General features: G+C 43.6%; 1 protein-coding gene and 1 long non-coding RNA gene across 2 annotated transcripts in view; one reads left to right on the top strand and one right to left on the bottom strand.

The window, feature by feature from the left end:
* Nucleotides 1-12,959, bottom strand: part of RGS9 (regulator of G protein signaling 9) — an 82,015-nt gene extending 69,056 nt beyond the window's left edge. The window contains exons 1-2 of the mRNA XM_020806442.3: nucleotides 12,599-12,959; nucleotides 3,612-3,708 (exon numbers count right to left, since the gene is read on the bottom strand). Of these exons, the coding sequence (XP_020662101.3) occupies nucleotides 3,612-3,708; nucleotides 12,599-12,661 (160 nt within the window). The 5' untranslated portion in view covers nucleotides 12,662-12,959. The remainder of the gene's footprint in view (nucleotides 1-3,611; nucleotides 3,709-12,598) is intronic.
* Nucleotides 12,960-19,913: 6,954 nt separating this feature from the next.
* LOC144586317 (uncharacterized) lies at nucleotides 19,914-20,789 on the top strand. Its single transcript, XR_013541087.1, has 2 exons — nucleotides 19,914-20,048; nucleotides 20,606-20,789. It is a non-coding gene; the product is annotated as an uncharacterized LOC144586317 (long non-coding RNA).
* The last annotated feature ends 1,946 nt before the right edge of the window (nucleotides 20,790-22,735 follow it).

Raw genomic sequence — 22,735 nt, 5'->3', positions numbered from 1 at the left:
GGTTGTTCCATAATCAGTGTAAAAAAATATTCCCATAAAATACAGTGCTGGCAGGACTGTAAATATGTTTCACAGCCTGGAGAAAGACAGACAAGATTTAGAAGTGGAAAGAGTGTACAGTATTTAAGATAAGACTGATTGTATAGAGTTACAGGTGTTCAAAGGTCGGTGGATGCTGACTTGATAGGAAGTTATTTTTGGACCCCCTAACTCTCAGAATGTTGGACTCCACTGGCTGCAAAAAGATACATCAGAATGGCAAAAGAATATTATTCCCCGCCAACCTCTGATGCCACTCACATGAATGATGTTGTCCTTTTGCGCTTCTCTTTGAGAAGTATGTGTAGCATGTGAATGCTGCCTGTGAATAGACTTTGTGCTATTCTTCAAAAATGGAGTTTTGAGGAACACATGACTCTCACCCATCACATATATTAGCAGCCATCAAATTCACTGGCATACCTCTGAATTTTAAGAGATTCAAACGTTTGCCTGGGAACATCAGCCTTTACAAGTATTTACCACATGCTGGCCATGAATGCATAGACAAACACAGAAAGATGCCAAAAAAAGTGGGAAGGATGAATGAATAAAATAATCCATCAGTCAGTAGCGCACCAAGGTACAGATTTTCATCCTTTTCCCAGTCTCTGATTTTCAGGGATGTTGGTAAGTATTTGGGTCCAAGCCCCAAGTCTGAGTCTTTGGGTCCAAGCCCCAAATCTGAGTCCCTATTAAAAACAAGCTTTTTAAGGAGGAGTGGGTGGGTTCCAAATTGAGAGTTGAGTCTGAGTCATTGGGGGGGAAAAAAACTAGGTTGAGTCACTGGTGCAACTTAAGCCTGACTTGACACTGAGTCCTGCGATTCAAGTCCTCTTCCCTGTTGATTTGCGTGAAATTTGGAATCAGTGCTTAAAATAAAACTAACTCAGCACAAGCATTTGCTTTTAAAGACATTTGACTAAGTGTACAGGAAACTGAAACGGGCCTGTCTGAGTCCCCAGATGTTCTTGGACTAAAACTCCTGGAAGCTTTCACCACTAGCTCTGTTGGCCAGGAGCAGTAGTCCAAGAACATCTGGGTTTGGGAACTACCAATACAGGGAGTTCAGGTATTGTTCACGTCTCCCCAGCCCTGTAGAGGCATCCCACTGAGTTTAAAGGCTCTATCAACGAAGAACTGGCCAGCTGTTTCTCAGAACTGGTCACCTCTGAGCTCATGTCTGAATCTGTGTGGCCTTTGGACCTAATTTCCCATGTGATTCTCAATATGCCGGTGTGCTTTCAAGCAGTTTTTTGTCCATTTCCCAAGACAGCTTGAGGGACGTGGTGGTGCTGTGGGTTAAACTGCAGAAGCCTCTAAGCTGCAAGGTCAGAAGACCAGCCGTCGTAAGATCGAATCCACATGATGGAGTGAGCTCCCATCACTTGTCCCAGCTCCTGCCAACCTATCTTATTTATTTTTATTTATTTATTTATCCATTCAATTTTTACCCCGCCCCTCTAGACAACGTCTACTCGGGGCGGCTTACAAAAATCAAAACACATCAAAACAATGTAGAAAATAACTAGCATAATGCAATTATTATAATTAATACTATCCAAGATGGCAACATTAAGAACCAGAAAAAAAGGGGGGGAAAGAACTTAGGTGACTGGGGGGAAGGCCTGTCTGAATAACCATGTTTTTAGTTGGTTTTTGAACTCACCCAGCGAGAGTGCCAGCCGAATTTCAGTGGGAAGTGTGTTCCACAGCCGAGGGGCAACCGCCGAGAAGACCCGGTTTCTTGTTTTCTCCTTCCGGGCCTCCCTCGGCGTCAGGCCCCTCAGCCGTCCCTGCTGGCTATGTCGGGTGACTCGGGTAGATCTCGGTGGGAGGAGGCGATCTGCCAAATATTGAGGTCCCAAACCGTATAGGGCAGTGGTGTTGAACTGTGGCCCTCCAGATGTTCTTGGCCTTCAACTCCCAGAAATCCTGGCCAGCAGAGGTGGTGGTGAAGGCTTCTGGGAGTTGAAGTCCAAGAACATCTGGAGGGCCACAGTTCGACACCACTGGTTTAGGGCTTTATATGTAATCATTAATACTGTGAAGTCAATGCGGAAACGAATAGGTAACCAGTGCAGCGCAGCCAGAGTGGGGGAGATGTGCTGATATTTTCTCACCCCATTAATAAGCCTGGCTGCTGCATTCTGGACCATCTGAAGTTTCCGCATCAGCCTCAAAAGCAGCCCCACGTAGCAGTTCGAAAGCATGCAAATGCAAGTAGATAAATAGGTACCATCACGGTGGGAAGGTAATGGTGTTCCGTGTCTAGTTACGCTGGCCATGTGATCATGGAAACTGTCTACGGACAAAACGCTGGCTCTATGGCTTGGAGACGGGGATGAGCACCGCGCCCTAGAGTTGGATATGACTGGGCTAAATGTCAAGGGGAATCTTTACCTCTACCTACAAGACAGCTTTCTACAGTCACCTCATCACAGAGTTGTATTTATTGTGCAATCACACCATCTTATTCACCTAATTTTGCCAAGGATTCAGATATCACTCTTTCATATTTTTCCTGACTAGTCAAAAAACAAACAAACAAACAAGAAACCTTTCAGGAAGGAAACATGAGGGCTTCTAGACGGATAGTTACCTAGCATTATTGAGCAAAAGAAACAGTGCAATTATTTCATCATTCCCTACTCAAGATATCATCTCTGGAAAAAAAGAAAGAGGAAGGGGCAAGGAAACGGTGGGAAATTAATAAATGAGTGATGACATGTAACTCCAATGTAGAATGGCACTCTTTGACATCACACCCACTCATCCATTCTTCTCCTCCTAGTATGGATAAAATTAAAGCCCTTTGGAAAACCCATGATAGTCAAAGAAATACTAAGAAAGGTAGAACACTTGTATCTCCTCTCGACATCTTGGATGGATAATCTCTGTGTGAAGACATATCAATCTTATGTTTCTAGAACTCCACTTGAAACGCCACAAGAGAAAGATAGAACTATTCCTACAATCAGGATCCCAGTGTCTCTAACTACAGGGGAAAAATATCAGACAACCAAATTCTTCCCAGCAAATCTGACCCTTGGGCTATAGTTTTTATTACGTTTGCTGGGAATGAGGCTCCAGTGAATGTAAGGTGTTTACTACAGCGTGTAACTTTCCTCACTTAGTTCTTGGATCAAACTAATAAAACATTTCCTCTGTGAGAGGTCACAGTGGAACGTATAAAAGTGACTCACTGTTATATGTTTTCCTTGCAGTTAGTATTACCAATTTCAAATAACTTCTGCGATAACAGTTTGGTACATACATAGTTTTAGAACTATTTTGTACTATTTCAGGCATAGAGATGGCAGCTGACACATGCAATGTGTATAATTTAATAAAATAATTTTACTCTTTGTGTTCTCTTTCATCATGATGTGAGGACAGCAGTCTTAATGGCCCACAACGTACCTCACTGCAGCTGTGAGACTGGATCGTTGTGGCTGTTCTACAAAAATCATGTGGAGAAATACAGTATTTATAAATACTAAGGCAATGTTTCCATAAGAGGAACCGGGTGGCTGGTGTCATCTTTCATTGCTTACTACTGTTATACTTACCGGTCATAGCATGTGGGATACTGGCAACCATGACCTTCTGGGTGTGCATTTTGATACCAGAATTTGGATCCTGCATCTCCACCAAGAGAGCTTCAAGCTGCAAATGATAGCAGACACATATTAGGCATGGAACAGAAGGAAGATAAGAACAACTGAAGGCAAAAACACAAGGAAACACTAAGGAGTCTCATCAGTTCCTCAGACTAGATTCCATATCTCAAGAGTAGGGAATCATTGCTGTCCTCTGAAGATGCTGGTCACAGAGACTGGCGAAACGTCAGGAAGAACAACCTTCAGAACACGGCCAAAGAGCCCAAAAAACCCACAAGAACCATCAGATCCCGGCTGTGAAAGCCTTCGCGAATATACATTCACAAGATTTTTTGGATTAAAATTCCTGGTGTCCCTTACCATTAGCCATGCTGGAAGTTGATGCCCCAAACATCTGGAGGGCCAAAGATACCTTCCCATCCTGCTGGGTAGTTCAGTGATTATTATTCCCTCTGTATGTCTCATGGTATGACTGGTTTGGGGTGCTCTCCTAGTCACTTGTCACTCCAACTAGTTTTAAAAACAGAGAAGTCTACTGGCTGTGGGTGACAAGTAGGTGCCAAACTGTAGTTGTTGATGTCAATGTGATACTGTAAGTGTTTGGCTGCTACTGGTAGCTCCTGGCAAGAAGAGTCGACGAGAATCAGAATTCCAATGCAAATATGATTGCGGAGGGGGGGGGGACGAACGGAGAAGCACATAGCAGATGATCAAGATCAGTCTGGTCCTCTCACTTACACTGAAACTAGGCTAATCTCTGGATGGTTCCACTGCATGCCTCAGGAGTTGATCTTACTCTGCTGGATCTGGCTTTGGCCTACCTACTGTAGCTCATTGTTCTTTCCTGCCTTTATGTCCACTGGAAATACACAAACTGAAAAGGAACACAGCTGCATACAGTACTTCTGTTTGTGTTCCCCAATACAGGCAGTATCTGCCTGCTGTTCTAAGTGAAGGCAAGACAAACAAGGATGAAAGGGCTTGCCACCACAAAAGTAAACCAATGGAGGAACTCTTTCTTGATAAGTTGTAGATAACAAGTTAAATATAGCCAGCTAAATATTGACGGTTGGAGCATCTGGATTTAACCCTGCTCTTAGAGGGTAGCATAGCTTGTTTGCTCCCTTACCATGTTAGACTGGCTTCATATATGGCATTGTTTCTGATCTCTGTAGTAAAGAGGGCTGCAGCAACTAGAAGAACATTTGACTTACGCAGAAACAATTGCCTTCTGGATGCTTTTTGACACCACGTGGTGTGCGCAACACAAAGGACTCCGATTCTAAAGGACTAACTTCTGTTCCACACATCTTTCTAAGAAGCCTTTATTTCTTATTTTTCCCCCAATTCTCACAGGGGAAAGGGATTAATAACAGGCCTCACTCAATCCAACTGCTAGTACCTACTAGAGTTATTACTGTTATGTCTCATCTAGTCAGAACTGACTTAGAGCAACTCTTTAGAGTTTTCAAGGTAGAGTTATTTAAATTTTATCAGTTCCATCTCTCAGTGAATTTCCATGGCATAGCCATGGAAGTGAACCCAGGTCTCCTGAGAGTCCTAATCTATTGCTCTATCCATTACACCTCACTGGGTACCTCTTGCCCACTAGAACACTCATTGAATCACTAGGATGCATGTGTGTTCTTTTCCCATTGAACAAATGGTCTAGTCTAGTTGGGACTAGCAGTTGGATGGAGGCTGCTGCTCAATCCAAGCAGTTGCCAGAATCAAATCAATGAGAAATAGTGCTGCTTTGAAATTCTCTAGGGATCCCTTTTGCTCTTGGGAACCCTTTGGGAGCTTCAGCACATGGAGAGTCTTTAAAATGAGAAAATTGCCACTGGTTTGCTGCTGGAGGTCCCAATCCAGTGGCAGGATCAGCAACAGCAATTTTCCAACATTAAAATTTCCCCTGTCCTGGTGCTGAGGCTTCCCAACGGCAAAAGGGATCCCTTTGTTGTTGTTTAGTCATTTAGTCGTGTCCGACTCTTTGTGACCCCATGGCCCAGAGCATGCCAGGCCCTCCTGTCTTCCACTGCCTCCCAGAGTTGGGTCAGATTCATGTTGGCAGCTTCAATGACACCTAGAGAGCCTCAAAATCTTAAACGGGCGGGAAAGTTTTTAATTAAATTAAATATGTACATCAGCAGAAGATAACATCATCCACCTTGTGTAGTGTAAAGTTGCACCAACAGTATTTCAGCCACTGTTTCAGGCACAACGGAAGAACTTGAGGAAAAACAACACCAAAGAGACCCGGACGGTTCTTTACTCAATACAAACGTAGGAGAAATGATATATTTATTTAGACCATTAAAAGTTGAACACTCATTCAGGGACTACCTTCTATCCTGGAAGGTGAGTGGAAAATTTCAACCACATTGAAACATACCCACACTCCCAAACGGGTTGAAACCGGCTCTGAGCTCACCTTAAGAAGACTTCTGGCAAGAAAATTTCGGGACATTCATTTATAATTTTTCCGCACTCTCCACAAGATATTGGTGCATGCCTGAAGAAGTGATTTTTTTTTAACCATGAAGGTTCACACTGAACGGTTCATTTTTAGTGGTCTAAATAAAGGTATCCCTTCTCCTACATATGTATTATCCCTAAAGAAGTGGATTGTAATCCATGAAATAAATTTGTTAGTTTCAAAAGTGTCACAATATTTATGGTGTTTTTTTTTTTAAATTTCTAACGTTGTAATTCATCCATTTTGTGTCCTGGTTGTATTTGTTTTTGTTGTTGTTGTTTTTGGCCAGAGTGCCATTCCCTCACGCAATACAGTAAGGGTCACCCTCACACATTCCACCTTGCCTCTACAAGGCTTCCCTTTGCACGACCAGTCGTTGTTGCAAAAAAATGGCTGCCTGACCAGTTGTACGAAGGACATCCTGCTTGAAGGAGAAAAACCGCCGCATCCTCGCTCCAATGTGCACCATTTTCCTCTATTGAGTTTTATCATTAGCCGCAAATTGGGTCAGCAAAAGACATGCTTCTTGTCGTCTTAAAGAACAGAAGTACAGATCCTTTCCAGGATCTGAAAGAAGAACTGAGCACACTAAGACATTAACACACTGTCTCTCAAGCTTTGGAACATCACATATCAGAGCCACACTCAAAATATCATTCCCTTCAAATATGATGTTGGACAAAATCAGTAAGATTTAGGAGAACCTTTTATAAGAATCATATTTTGCAAGTTTCGGCTTGTTCAAAATAAAACCCCGTTCTCTTGCCTCTCTGCCCGCTTTGTCCAATTTAATCAGGCCATACTCCATTTCTTGATCCTGCAAGTTGTGAACAAAAAAAGGGGGGGGATGAGGAAGGAGGTCTACCCCTGCTCTGTCATACTGGTCAGTTAAGAGCAAACAGCTTGTTCAGGAAACCTACATCAGTCATCTAGTGAAAACATACTGTTTTCCTAATGAGCAGAAAACTCCAGAGGCTTGTCACTTCCCTTTTCCCACAGAGGAGGGAAAAACTGGTTACTGAAGAAATAATATATATCAAAGGGAACAAGGGCGATTAGCTAGGAAGCTTCCAGTGGGTGCTGCCCACTGACTTCACCACAAACCATGCCCTTTGCTGATGGGAACTCAGCAGATCTTTTTCCTCTTCTTAGAAGAGAAGTGGCTGCTTACTAAAGAGTTCCATTTAAAAAAAAAAAGTCCTACCCATGTAGTCAGAAGGGCTGTTTAACGTGATAATGAGGACACTGGTCTTCTATTTGCTGGTGCTGTCACATTTGGAAATAGAATTGGGGCCAAGAAAATAATGTGTTCATGTACACATAGAGCCCTCTTGGTCTGAACATAAAATGCAACTGACTGGCTCCTCATTTGTACATGCATACAAGTTGCCCTTTGTGGATGCTTTCAGGGCTTCTCTCCGTGAATCAGAGATCACGGCTTTACAAAATGCCCTTACTAAATGTTAGATTAATGTCAAGGCATTGCTACCATTCCCGGGTCCTTGGGATTTTATATGGGTACTATCTAAGTGTTAACTCAAACTCCCTCTGCATTCAAAGAAGGGTATTGGGGGGGGGGGTTTCCTGCTGCAGAAAGGCAAATGAGCATGGTGTCTTTCTCCCTACACCACACCTCAGACAGGAAACCACTGTCCAAACTGCAGCCCCTCTTCCTGACCTGCTGTCAGTTTCCCTGCAGACATAGTACTAACACAGTTACAAGCAGAGTGAATATACAATGGAATTTTGAACTAACGCTCATACCTGGGGTGGGGTGGGGGCAACATGAGTTTTTTTCCAGATGTTGTTCGACCACAACTCTAATCAGCTCCATTTTATATCGCTGGTGGTGAAGAATGATGGAAGTTGTAGTCCAGCAACATTGGGCAGGTCATACGTTGCTTGCCTCCAGCCTAGAAATTAGCTCACAATGGTACAACGATCAGTGGCTAAATGCAATTAATTATACAAGGCCACGGACTATCCATCGATACAAATATTTTTCTTTGCCCAAGACACTTAGCAAAATAGATCCTCATTACCTTGTAATTTATCATACATTATTTATCTGGATCCTTCCTGAATTTGTACATGTGCATATGTTAGCATCGGTCTTTTCACTATTAAACAATAACTCACTTTATGCCCCTTCCTTTTGCTATCTGTATTTGCAAAGATGAAAATCCCAGATCAGTTTTCAGGCCGATAGCACAATTTCAGCCACGTTGGTTCATCCTTCTTCCAATGATAAATAGTATTATTTGGTGTTCACAGACAGCCAAGATCACACAGGACTTTCACAAAGCTTAGGTCATTCATTAACTCTCAAATACTGGAGCTGCGCTTAAAAAAAACCAAAAAAACAAAACCCACCTCTGCTGAAAGCATGTTTCCATGGCACCCAGATCATATCCACTCTAGCACCTAGAGAATATGGGCCATTAATGGACTTTTTTTTACTCCCTGGCATTTCAAATGTTTGACACTTATTATAATTATGCTATCTCTTTTTGACTAATTGAGGCATGTACTAGAAAAATGGCTAGCACTTTCTTTTCATAAGTAACCTGTTGAATTAAAACACAGAACGTACCCCCAGCTGCCACTATGTGTCACAGTTCTGGATAAATGCCAAGCCCAAATATAAATTTTCTTTCAACAAAATGCACCATCCTTTTCTATTTATTTAAGTGCCAGGAAGAAAAAGCATAGAAAAAAAGGTCAGCCTTGTTCTGTCATTTACCTTTGCAGTGGCTCTTCTTGTTTTCTGCAAATGTATTCTGGAATACTGTACTTCTAGCTATTTCCTTGAGCTTTTTTATTTATTTTATTGTTTCAGCTTATATATCACTGCATAGTCCTAGAGCACTCTCTGGGCTGTTTACAACATAATTATGCAAGGACCCCTTTGTCCATCAACGAGCTGGGATTTCATTTTTCCCAGCCTCGGAAAGATGGAAAGCTGAGTCAACCTTGACCCGGCTTCCGGAGCCCACTTGGATTGAACTCAGGTCATAAACGGAGACTTGACTGTAGGACTGCAGTTTAAGCACTGCGCCATGGGGCTCGCTTCCTGGTACTGATCACATTTGAATTAGTTCAAAGTCTAATAGGAGCTTGGAAGAGTTCTGGCTTTTTGTACATCTCCCAGAATTCCAAAAACACTTTCCCAGAATCTGGGTGGAAAAAATTAGAAAGAATAAAAGACCCTTGTTTGGAATAATTAAGGTTGTGGTTAGGAATTCACTGAATGTTCACTAGTCTCTGTTCCATCCAACTGGCAATTTCTCTCTAAAACCACTTTACAGAAATATTCAGTGTTTTATTATTATGTCCAGTACCACTCCTCCCCCTTCCCCAGTTACTTTCATGGCATCTTATCGTTTCCCATCTTGTCAATGTTTGCTTCTCTTTCCTGAATTTGCCATACACATACTCCATTTAATTAGGGAGTCACAGTGTGACATTACAGTAAGACTGTACTGTATGTCATTGTGGGAAATTTAAACGAATAATTATTTCAAGGACCTAAAAAGGAAATGCTTATTCTGACATATGATGAGTTCAGTACTTCTGAACTCATTTAGCAAGGCACCTGGCTACTGTGTCCATCAGTCAACATATGTCAAAACTGGCATGTTCCAGGTGGAGATCAGTATTGTAAGAACCTCATGTACTTTTCTTGGTGTTTTCTTTTCCCAACTTGCTTTCTGCATGTTTTGCACAGAACCAGCAGCAGGGGAAGCACCTGTCTGGACATGTTTTATGCCCAATGGACAGATGCTGACAGGATGCAAGCTTCCACGGTTAACAGACACGTCTGATCTGGATTGCTCAGTTGGCAGCTGTGACCATTTGACAGTTCAGTCAAGTGAAATGACACAGTTTCATCCTGTGACCAGCAGGGTCTGCAACAAAAGATGTGCTGTGAGTTGATGAAAACCAACCAGCAGTTAAAGTATGTATTGGGCCCGGTCAGATACCTCTGATTTGGACTGGCCAGGACAGAAAAGCAAAAGGGCTGTACTTTTCACACCTCCCTTTCAAAACATGTGGCTTGCAGTTGACTCAGTGTTTCAGGCATTACCTGTCCTCCCAGGATCTTTACACTGCACCCTTTCACTGGCAATGCCCTAGGACTGCTGGGTGTCATATATTAGATCACATCATGAAATATCTACCAAAGAACACAACTACTGTAATACCCCTTCACATCCTCAGCAGATATTACAGCTGCACCAAACAGAAGCAAAACTTTAAAGTATTCTTCCCTTATTTTTTTTTTAAATATTGAGCTGGAATTCCTGAAAAGTCCTTGCTCATTGACCCTTTTGCAAGGTTTACCATATGATTTATTGGAACTATCGCTCTAAACTCAAGTTCTAATTTCTGTCAGAACAGGCTTGCTAAATCTTTTACACAAATATTCAACAACATTCAATATCAGAGTCAACAGGGCGACTCTAGTTGGTATTGGCAATGGAATTTAAGTCATCATTTGCGGTACAGTTCCACACACATCTACAGAGAAATAAGTCCTATTCAATGGGATGTAGTCCCAAATAGATGGGGGTATGGCTGCAGCCTTAATTTTATTACTGTGAGAATATTACTTCACAATGGCTTCCATTTTTTTTCATAAGGTTCTGCAAAGACCAATGGGAATAGCTACTTAAAAATTAGAGACAGGATAGCAGTAATAGCATTAAAGTTCAGCAGAGATAAGAGCTAAGTGACTTCATTTTAAGGGATGAAGAATAAAGACTCGAAAGTAAGCGTATATGCTCCCCATCATGACAACCCCAACCGCTCCATCACCACTACTTTTGAACATTTCTAATTAATTAATTTTAATGAATGTGTATCATATTGTGTTGTGCTTTATTGCACATACATAATGGAATGATCACAGAATATAATCTGTGCCCTTGTTGTTATTAACAACTCAGTAAATGCATTTTCCTGTAACAAGTGGAACACAGTTCAGAAGTTGTTCTTTTGTTCCCTTACAAACTTAATTTCCTTGCCTTCTGCGTTCATAAGGGTATAAATCAAAACAGAGCACTGTCCAATTGCTCTTTTAAAAACATTCTGGCAGTTCTAAATGAAACTATCATGGTATCCCTGTTTGAGCATGAAAAAAACAGATATTGGGGATGTGTGACCAAGATTACACTTACATTCACCATTATTTTTTTACTCACATTCCTGTCATCTTTTATGTTGATGCTGAATCAAATACTGTATATGAGATACGAGTGTGTGGCTATATACTGTACCACACACAATCCTGAAATAGGCAGCTGGTACATGTCACCGGGATTTCGGCTAATTCCATTCTCCAAGATATGGCATAGCCAAGAAAAGGTGGAACACCTTCCCTGCTTGACATTTTTTCAGATACTGGCTGTGTTAAAATACTTTGACATGCATGTCTTACAAAAGGGAGTGAGGTAGTTAAACCCAATCGTTCTCTTTCAACATGAAGTCTATAAGCTTTAATCAATTATAAAAAGCAGATACAGTCTCTTCAGATTAGATTATAAACAGGCAGAGATAACAGATCTGATACCAATGGTTGGGGAAAAAAAGGCACCATCAATTGGTCACTTAGGATGCATGTTCAAAACAATATAAAAACTCAAGATAATTCAATATGAATTAGTTGCCTCTGGAAGAAGGGGACTGATGGGTAGGGGTTTTTTTAACCTTTTTTCTGTTCTCTTTTGAGTGAGGCTGGGGCTCTAACCTGAGGGAAGTGGGTGTCCTGAATTAATTTATCAAGCACGCAAGTGTCTAATCTTGCTATGTGGTGCATGCTGAAGTGATCAAAGATTGCTTGGCGGGAGGGAGGGAGGGAGGGGAGCGAAATTAATTAGATTACAATTTGAAGCAGGATTAGAATTGCAAACTCTGAATGTGATGCCTTTTACTTCTTTGAATTGTGACATTAATGGCCCTCAAATCAATAAAATAAAATAGAACACACTGCACGCAAATGCAAAACATCTGAATTGAAATAAAAACACCCATGAATGAGGCGAAATAAGAAAGCTTTTGGGAGCCAAATGGGAATAGCATTTCCGACAGGCTCAATTCCACCGTAGTTTTATTTCAAACAGCTCCGACGACGTAACAGGTTGCTTTCCTTTGGAGATTCCCAGGAAAGCCAAGGTATTTGTGTCTGATCACTTTGAACGGAGAGGAGAAAAGAAATAGAAACGCTTCCTAAAGACTAAATTGCCTAATTATAAGATTATTTGTACAGTACATTTTTTAAAAATAGCAGTAAAGATTACTATCCTTATAACTAGCATATCGCTTGCATGCAGAATCTTTACTCTACACCATTCTGATGAAAAGACATATGTTTTATAGCTGTAATGCAGGGTTCCTGCTTTTAGACGCTCCTGTTCATTCATTTATAAAATAGAGTCTGCAAATCAGAGTGGATTACCTTTTTCAGAAAAGCCATTCTTGGCCTATAACGCTGCCCTTGATCTCCACGTCTGATGGTCATCGTGGTCTACTCGGTCAAGCCAAAAGCCACAAAAGAAGAATTAAAAAAAGAAAGGGGGAAAAAAACACCCCACAAAAGCTTAACCAATAGCAAACGACAAGCTGCTGCTGCTGTTGTTCCTGAATCTGATTTCAAGGTAACTGCATTACTCAAAACTCCTCAGCCTAGAGAAGGAAGGCGAGCGGTGGAATCGAGCGCTGTCCCGCCACAGCCAATCAGCAAGAAGCACCGACGTCGTATTTGCATGAGTTTGGGGGCCTTTCCAGCCTGCCAGCAACAGGGGGAGCCCACTCACTTCGTCACAAGAAGCGGCGGGCAGGCGGGCGGGCTGGCGGGCGGGGCGGAAGGAGGCGCGGGGGAGCGCGCGCGTCTCTCGAGCAAGATTCGCGCTGAAAGGCTGAGAAACCCCCGGGAGGTGGGACGACGCCGGCAAACCAATGTCGTGGAAACAGATCCCCCTCCTTTCCTTGGTAAGGGCAGATGCATCGAAAACACAGGGCCCCCAAAAACAGCGGGGCTCTTTTCCACTTCAAATACAGTATTGTCCACCTAAAGAGGCTTCATTTCTTTACACCCCCAACAGCATCAGGTAACATGATAGTTTTTGCTTTTTCGTGTTTAAAGGCAGATAGATGCAAAGAGCAAAACACAGAACGTCCAATATGTTTGCAGTCCCCATAGACTGCATTGTCTTCTCCCGGGTGGGAAGAGGATTCCAGTTTATGGAACACCTATTGAACCCAGTACTCCCTGACCCTCAGAACTAGGTAGGGTGCTCCCTCAAGGGGCAGGTGCTTGGGGCAGAGGGAGCAGCCATCCCAGCGATTCCGGTTTCTTGCATGACCGTGGGGTGTAAAGGGCAGCTACCCTGCACCTGTAAAGGAAGATGCTGCTAACAATGTGCTAAAGTCTGATGCACAGTCAGCCCCGTCCTCTTCCATATATTTTGCCACTGACAGGAGGATGTTTGAGGGCAGTGGCCCTGACCCTTCCCATGCTCAATACAGAGAGTGTTGGAGGCCAGCGTTAGGCCCCAGGATGCACAATAGTCCTGTGGGCTGACTTTATCTCAGTGTTTAACTGGTGTGCTGAAAAAGCACCAGAAGGTACACATCCCTTCCATTTCAGGTGGGCAGTCACTGCAGGCTCCCCACGCGTCCCTGGCTGGCTCTCCTTTTTACATGTTCCCTGCTGGCTAGAGGATTTGAAGTACCACAGATAGATTCAATGAGCTACTGGCCCAATTTCTAGGGATTATTTACCCAGGTGTGAGGGCAACGACATAAGTTGTCATTAGTTCCTGAGTCTCTGCTTGTATGCCTCATTACCCACCAAGTCATGCCACTGACTTGTCCCACAGTTTTCTGGGCTCGAGTGTGTCGACTTAAAGGTGGGCGCCCGGGACAGAAGAAAGGCTTCCGTTGGTGTACCGTCCACCCTGCTGCTCCACAGCCTCCCTTCCTGAGCTGGTCTTGGAGGTGACGTTGGAGTCCTCTAGGCTGATAGGACTGGGGGACTTCCATGTCCACGCTGAGACCAACTTATGAGGAGCGGCTCAGGACTTCATGTCCTCCATGACAACCATGGGTCTGTCCCAAGTGGTTTCTGGCCCCACACATATAGCAGGGCACACGCCACTTCCTCCAGGAATCCCTGGAGCTGAGAAACCACCACATGCTCCAGTACTTTGCTCAGGAATGATCCAGGAATGGGATGTTTGAGACTGGGCCATAGTTGTCCAATACACTGGGATCCAGGGAGGGCTTCTTCAGTAGCGCTCATACTGTATTACTGCCTCCTTTAGACAAACAGGGATCCTATCCTGCTGCAAGGAGGCATTTACCACTCCCCATACCCAATTGGCCATTCCTCCTCCAGCTGCTTTTATGAGCCAGGAAAGGCAAGGGTCCAGCACACATGTGGTGGCGCTCACCTCTCCAAGAATCCTGCCCACATCATCAGGCTGCACCAACTGAAAAGTATCCATTAAAACAGGACAAGCCAGGGCCAAAGTTACATCCACTGGGTCTGTATCAATTACAGCATCCAAGTCAGAGCGAATCCAAGCAACAGCAAAGTGTTGTGCAAATTCCTCACAGCAGGTTGTGGAGTGGTCAATATTTTATTATTTTGGTAGGGCAAGTACTGAGCCCCTGACCACTTGAAACAACTCCGCTGGATGACTTTATGCAGATGCAATGGCAGCAGCAAAGAACCTTTTCTTTGCTGCAGCCACTGCCACGGAATAGGCCTTCAAATGGGCTCTAGCCCATGTTCGGTTGGATTCACTCTGAGTTTTCTGCCATCCGTGCTCCAAGTCTAGTCGCGCTGGCCATGTGACCACGGAAACTGTCTACGGACAAAACGCTGGCTCTATGGCTTGGAAACACGGATGAGCACTGCCCTTTAGAGTCGGACACGACTGGACTAAATGTCAAAGGGAACCTTTACCTATGGGACAGAGACAGCTTTGGTCACCTTGGTGGATGACCTACGCTGGGAACTGGATGGGGGGGAGTGTATCCCTGTTGGTTCTGCTGGATCTCTCAGCAACTTTCAGTACCATCAACCATGGTATCCTTCTGGGCTGTCTCTCTGGGATGGGACTCAGAGGCATTGTTTTATGGTGGTTCCAGTCTTTCCTGGGGGGGAGAAAGAAGGTGGTGCTGGGTGACTCCTGCTCAACACCCTGGCCACTGGCCTGTGGCGTTCCTCAGGGTTCTGCTTTGTCACCCATGCTTTTTAACATCTACATCAAACTGCTGGGAGAGGCTGTCCGGAGTTTTGAGGTTCGGTGTCACCAGTATGCGGATGACACCCAACTCTGCCCCTCCTTTCCACCTAATTCCAGGGAAACTGTCTTGACTCTAAACCAGTGCTTGGCAATCAGTAATGGGCTGGATGAGAGCAAACAAACTGAAATTTAATCTAGACCAGAGGTCCTCCTGGTTAGTTGGATGGCAGATGAGGGAATAGGGATACTACCTGTGATGGATGGGGTTATACATTTCCCTGAAAACTCAGGTCTGCAGCTTGGATGTACTCCTGGATTCATCCCTAAGCTTGGATGCCTAGGTCTCAGCTGTGGTCAGGAGTGCATTTGCACAGCTAAAGCTGGTGCACCAGCTGTGCTCATTCCTTGAGATGTTGCATCTGGATACAGTGACACATGTCTTAGTTACATCCCATTTGGATTACTGTGATGTACATTATGTGGAGCTGCCTTTGAAGATGGTCTGGAAACTTTTGCTGGTGCAAAACTCTGCAGCCAGGCTACTGACTGGGGCCAGCTACAGGGAGAATATAACACACCTGTTACAAGAACTGCACTGGCTACCAGTCCATTTCCAGGCCTAATTCAGAGTGCTGGTCATTACCTATAAAGCCCTGTACAGCTTGGGTCCAGGCTACCTGAAGGACTGTATCTTCCTATATGCGCCTTCTCGGCAATTAAGATCAGAAGAAGAGGCCCTCCTCTCGGTCCCATTGCCAGCACAAGCACAGCTGATGGGGACACAGGAAGAAGGCCTTCTCGGTGGCAGCTCCCAGGCTATTGAACGCTCTCCCTCGGGAGATTAGGATGGCCCTTTTGTTTTTATCATTTCGAAGAAAGCTAAAGACCGGTCTCTTCAGGCAGGCTTTTAACAATTATAACTGAATCCCTGAACCCATTTCAGCAGAAATTTTAATCTCTCATGTTTTCATGTTTTAATCTTTTAATTGTATTTTAAATCAAATATTGTTTAATTTATCTTTTAATATTTAACTTATTGTGTTTTTAAATTATGTGAATTTTAATGTGAGCCACTTTGGGTTCCTTGTTGGGAGAAATGTGGCATATGTTGTTGTTGTTTAGTCGTTCAGTCATGTCCGACTCTTTGTGACCCCATGGACCACAGCATGCCAGGTCCTCCTGTCTTCCACTGCCTCCTGGAGTTTGGTTAAATTCATGTTGGTAACTTCAAATGTGGCATATAAATAAACTAATAAACAAACAAACAAACTCATAGGCAAAAATAGACGTGTTATCTAGCAGCAATTTGTCACTGTGATTGCCACCACTGCACTTACACTGGTATAAAGAACCAACAGGTCTACATTTTTTTTTTCTTTTTATATCCCGCCTATCTAGTCGCGAGGACTACTCTAGGCGGCTTACAACAACGTTAAAATACAATAAAAATAAACAACCAATACAAAAACAAGTAAAAGAGAAAAAAGACAATAAAGAGATAAGAAAATCAAAAAATAGTTTTATGAGAAGGCCTGCCGAAACATCCAGGTCTTTAATAGATTCTTGAAAGTGCCCAGCGAGGGAGCTCCGCGAATGTCAGGAGGTAAGTTATTCCACAGGCGAGGAGCCACCGCCGAGAAGGCCCTATTTCTTGTTTTCTCTTTCCGGGCCTCCCTCGGGGTTAGGCTCCTCAGCCTCACCTCCTGGCTCGCCCGTGTGACCCGGGTAGAACTTGGTGGGAGTAGGCGTTCCGCCAAGTATCGAGGCCCTAAACCGTTTAGGGCTTTATACGTAAGCATTAGCACTTTGAAGTCGATGCGGAACCTGATGGGCAGCCAATGCAATGCGGCCAGAGTGGGCGAAATATGTTGGAATTTTTTCACTCCACTAAGTAATCTGGCCGCCGCATTCTGCACCACCTGTAATTTCCGCAGCAGCCTCAAAGGAAGCCCCACGTAGAGCGCATTACAGTGGTCTAATCTTGAGATTACGAGCGCATGTACTAAGGTGGTGAGCGCCCCCACTTCCATGCAAGCTTTGAGAACCTTTCAGAGGCTGAATATGATATGGTTTAGAGGTCTTTTCAAAGGAAAAAAGTACCAAAACAAAACAAAAAAACCACCACTTTCTATAGGCACAACAAATCCTTGGCTCACATCTCAATGCTGACTTTTGGGGCCATAGCTACTTATTGAAATAATCACTACTGACAGAGCAAAACATGGACAAATTCATTTCCTCAGACATAACAGTGGACCACACTGTGTCTGAGGAAGTGGTCTTGTCCGTTAAAGTTCACAGAAAAATATAGCAGTCCTCAAGGTGCCACAACTTTTTTGTCTTTTTTTATTTGTCTTTTGTTCTTGTCAGATATGCTAGCACAGATTTACATAGCTACCTCTTCTGAAGCAAAATGTGGGGGTAGAAAAACAACTTCCACATTAAACACTTAACTCTACTCCCCAGGAAAGCACCACAGGACAAAATGAGAAATTTTACTGAAGTGTGGAAAACGCTGTGCTGGGTGCAAGTGATAAGTATTCAAGATAAATTAGTTTTTAAATACTTCCATTCATAAACAAGTAAAGTGTTCCACACATCCATTACTCCCATGAAGATTAGTCCATGCTGTTTAGATAATAGATATCTGCTATAATTATGGACCTAAGAGTTTATCACCCGAGAAAAACCCCATTCTGCTTTACTAACAGTAATAACATGGCTGTCAGATTCTGTGAGTTTTAGTCCAATGTTTGCAAACTCCAAATGATCAATTCACACAGTGAAAATTGGCCCTAGCTGCATAGATGTTATCAGTACTGTACATGTTATCGTCTGCCTGGCCATATTGCTGTGTGATCAACTGATTGATCCTCATGATCAGAACTATACGTTATATGCAAACATATGTAAGAGTGTATCTGTGAAGATTCTCAGTCATCCAGATGTGGTTATCTGGAAGTTCAGTCATGGCCACTGGACTTCTTTCTTGCTAGGTTGAAAAGTTTAGCTGCTCATCCAAGCAGCTTCTTGGATCTCCTACCAGTTCTCCTCAGACTGAAGAAACAGCTTGGATGAACAGCGAAATGTTTCAACCTAACAAGAAAGAAGTCCAGTTGCAATGACTCAACTTCTCATGCAACAGTAACTCAGGACCAAACCACAAGTTTGGAGACTTGTGTTTTCTCTGCTTTTATATTGTTTTCTTCTAAGTCATGTGATTTATTTTGTGTTGCTTCAAAATTAGACATGCAAGGGAAGTTATTATTTTCCAGAGATAATCCTAATGACACTTGTATCTTCTGTCAATAACTTCTTTAGAGGATTAAGCAGAGGAGGACTTGCTTCAGTGAGGGGTGGGTTGAGTCACCAGAGCTGGGTAACACCTTGAGGACCTAGCAGGCCTCCCACTCCCAGAAGCACTCAACATTGAGGAGTTTCCTGCTTCAGCCAAGGAGCATCCAGGAGATGCTATCAGCTTGATGAATGAAGAACCTCGTGACCCTAGATCAGTGGTTCTTAACCTTTGTTACTCGGATGCTTTTGAACTGCAACTCCCAGAAACCCCAGCCAGCACAGTTGGTGGTGAAGGCTTCTGGGAGTTGCAGTCCAAAACTCCTGAGTAACCCAAGGTTAAGAACCAGTGCCCTAGATAATGCTGGTAATTCCAGATGTAAGAACAGGCCATCTGGGTACCCTCAAGGTCAGGCATCTGCAGCATATTATTAGAGCCAGCTGAAGATTTGGCTGGTGGGGGGGGGTGTCTCAGCCCAAGGTGAATAAATACCTTCAGCTCAATCAAAGCTGCTAGCAACATCTGATATCACATTGTGCTCTAATCCTCCTTGAAATCATGCCTGTTGATTTAGACTTTTGTAGACCTGTTCCTGCTTGATCCCTCTTAGTTGTGTAGGACTGATATGCACTTGATTTATGGCTCTCATCTTTCACTCTTAAATATTCCTCGAAACCTGGCTCTGACTATCCAGTGTTTGTGCTGGACTATCTTTTAATTCTTTTTCATCCCTGTTTAGATACAACATAACATGTACAGTATTTACAATTTAAAGCTAGAAGAAGGAGTGTCAAGGTCAGGTCGCTGGGAGATCAAGCAAGTGAGAAATCAAGAAGGCAGGAGCGTAAGAAAGAGAGGGATAGACCAAATACTTTTCAAGAAGGCAATGCTGGCAGATGGTTCAGCATGCTGGACAGGAATGTCATGAGTTACAAGTACTGGCAGATGTTCCACTAATTTCCACAGCTGAGATGCAAGTGGCCCAGCTAACCTGGGCCCCATCCAGGACTCAGTGGCAATGTTTCCAGCATCAGGTCTCTTCAAAGATGGACCCTTTTCTCAAGAAGACCCTGTTACCCAAGAAGAGGCCTCTAGTCCTAAAGAGACCTCTCTTGTAACCAGGCGCCATGCCAGCCTTTGCACAGTACCAGTCTCTCGGACTGGGTGGAGGCCCTGCCTCTTTTTTAGACTACCAGGGCTTGCAGCCTCTGCAAGAGAGGATTCTGCAACTCTCTCTTAGGGCCCCATATCCTCAGTGACTCCCTTTTTCTCCGAGCCATCTGATGCCATAAGGTCAGGGTCCATCAGATGAGGACGGCTCCAGTGGAGCATAACACTCTTGAATCAACTGCTGAATGGTAAGTACCCTATGCTGTAAATCGTATTGAATATGAATATAATGGGTTGACTATAGCCGAGACTAGCAGCTGCATACAGTTCAGAGTAATCTTCAGCCTTTCTTGCCCATAGCCCCTGGGGTCTAAATAACCATCATGGCTTATACTGAACATAGCACATAAGGTTCCAAAAATATCTGTTCACTGGTCCTGTCTATTAGCATCTCTTGCTTTCTTCCCCTCCCTGGTCTTTTTAGTCATTCTCTTTATTATTATTCCTGTATTGTAGTGAGTACAGATAGGCACTGACCCAGTCCATGCTCAAATAAAGGACACAGAAATCATGACCAATTTACCCAGCTTTTGCTGGCACTCCAAGGTGATCCTTGACCAGGCCCCAAGTGGCATTTATGTTTTTCCAGTTCCCTGTGAAAAATCTCCATTTCTGTGAATGGAGCAACACAGACATCAAGGCCAAGTTATAGACTGAATGTTGCAGGTATACTGAAAGGGCAACAGCAAGTGTTTGCAGAAGTGGGCACTCTGCTGAATTTTTTATTTCCTCTTCTTTTTTGCAGCTGCCAGGAAAAAGCCCCCATCAACTTCATGAGAAGGGACTGTAAAGACCAGTGGGTTTAGTCCTCTTTGATTCCTTTTTGAAATGGCAAAGCAAAGAGTCCTAAACTTTCTATCTGTGCCTGGATCTGAAATTAGTGGTGCTATGACCACAGAACTGGGTGATTTAATAAATGACTTTGCAATGCAGTATCCTCCTTAGTTTTTTTCCCCCTCTTCTAATTGTGACAGATGTGAAGAAACTGAGAAATTGGAGAGGTGTGGTTTGAGGACCTTTCTGGAAAATCGTGGAACCATCCCTGATCCCCTTGCTGGTGAGAGTGGGCTCTCCACCAGTTGAGAGTAAGGATGAGATTCCTGACCCACAGTTCACTTGTCGACTAGGGCATGGGTAGCATGAATGCAGATGATGCCTTGGAGGCTGCAGGTGTAAACATGGAGTGCTGGGGATTTAAGGAGGAGAATGAGGGAGAAGAAGAGAACTGCTGAGCTGACACCCTTGACTGGGAGGTGTTGGAGGCCCAGGATATATAGTATTGGCATTGCCAGAACACTCAACAAACAGCTGGGAGATTATCTGTTGTCAGGACTACACAGGGTGCTGGGAGGAGTTTCTAGTATTGTCTAAGGAGGTTGTCCTAGTCCGTTCAGAACAAGGCAAGATAATGTGAGGCTAAGCAGCTGGAGAACCAGTGAAGGGCATGATGCCAGCAGAGGAAGCAGCAGGTTCAAATGGTCCTGGAGCAACAACCTCGCAGGCAGGTTGTTGCCAATATTAGCCAGCCCTCTTCCTCCTATTGCACCTCTCTCCTTGAATCCAGTGATCGGTCACAACATGAATGCAGGATTTAATGTAAGGAATCTGGGGAGGTTGCTGTTCCACCCAGAATGCCTCTGGAGTTCTTTGTTATACCTCACGGTCACCTTGGAAATGCACACATAACCAATTCAGTTTGTACAGTATTTAAATATTTCCCTGAAGACAAGGCACATCTCTTGCATTGGGTCTTCCCTGGGTCTGGCAGAAGAAGAAATGAAGCACAGAAACAACTTGGTCATATGTATGCTATTAACAAAGACAGAAAAATCTGCTTTCCTTTTAAACTTCCATCATTAACAAGATCTGTCAGGCTAAAATTGCAATTAAATATCCTAGAAACACCTGGATTATTTACTATATTTCCATTAAAACCCATATTTATATAAGCTTTGAAGAGCTACTTTTTTTGACTACCATTTCCTCAGCCAGTATGACCACAACAGCTGGAGGACGTATGGGGGGGGAGGGCTTGCAGTCCAAAAAGTATGGTTTCCAAGTTCTGGTTTTTATGCATAGCCTCCAGTTCCTTAACCATCGTATTTATTTTGTTGGAATCTACAGCATCACTTGGACAGTGATTTGGAAAAAGTGGGGGACATATCTATATAGTTTCACAAATCAAATCCCTATTCAGGTATTCTGCCCTGAAAAAACTATAGGAAATGCACATCGCGGGCATAGTCATCATGCCTTCTTTGTATCCAACTACTTTGTGTTGAGCTGGAAAATCTGTAAGATCTCATCTGACCTGTATTTTACACGAGTGGACAAATCCACCCTGAGAGAAATCAACCCTGAGTGCTCACTGGAAGGACAGATCCTGAAGCTGAGGCTCCAGTACTTTGGCCATCTCATGAGAAGAGAAGACTCCCTGGAAAAGACCCTGATGTTGGGAAAGTGTGAAGGCAAGAGGAGAAGGGGACGACTGAGGATGAGATGGATGGACAGTGTCTGCGAAGCAACCAACGTGAATTTGACCCAACTCTAGGAGGCAGTGGAAGACAGGAGGGCCTGGCGTGCTCTGGTCCATGGGGTCACGAAGAAAAAGAGAGGGATAGACCAACTAAACAACAAAGATACCTCCACATGGCTAGGAGCTCTTTTATCTAGACTCCTACTTGGACAAAAGGTCTTGTTCTTCAAGACAACACAACAAAGATCCCTTGCCGACTTCCCTGTTCAACATGTTAAGGTGGCATCTCTTGGGATTTATATGCTCAAAACTGTCCCTTTTATTTGTATTCCTGCACTCTGTTAGGTAAAAATAGGTGATCCATGGTGAAGAGCTGTTCCCCACTTGGTTACAGATACT

Source organism: Pogona vitticeps, chromosome 2 (genome assembly GCF_051106095.1).
Source record: "Pogona vitticeps strain Pit_001003342236 chromosome 2, PviZW2.1, whole genome shotgun sequence".
Lineage (NCBI taxonomy): Eukaryota > Metazoa > Chordata > Lepidosauria > Squamata > Agamidae > Pogona > Pogona vitticeps.
The sequence above is the reverse complement of the archived record's forward strand: the minus strand, read 5'-3'. Positions and strand labels throughout refer to the sequence as shown.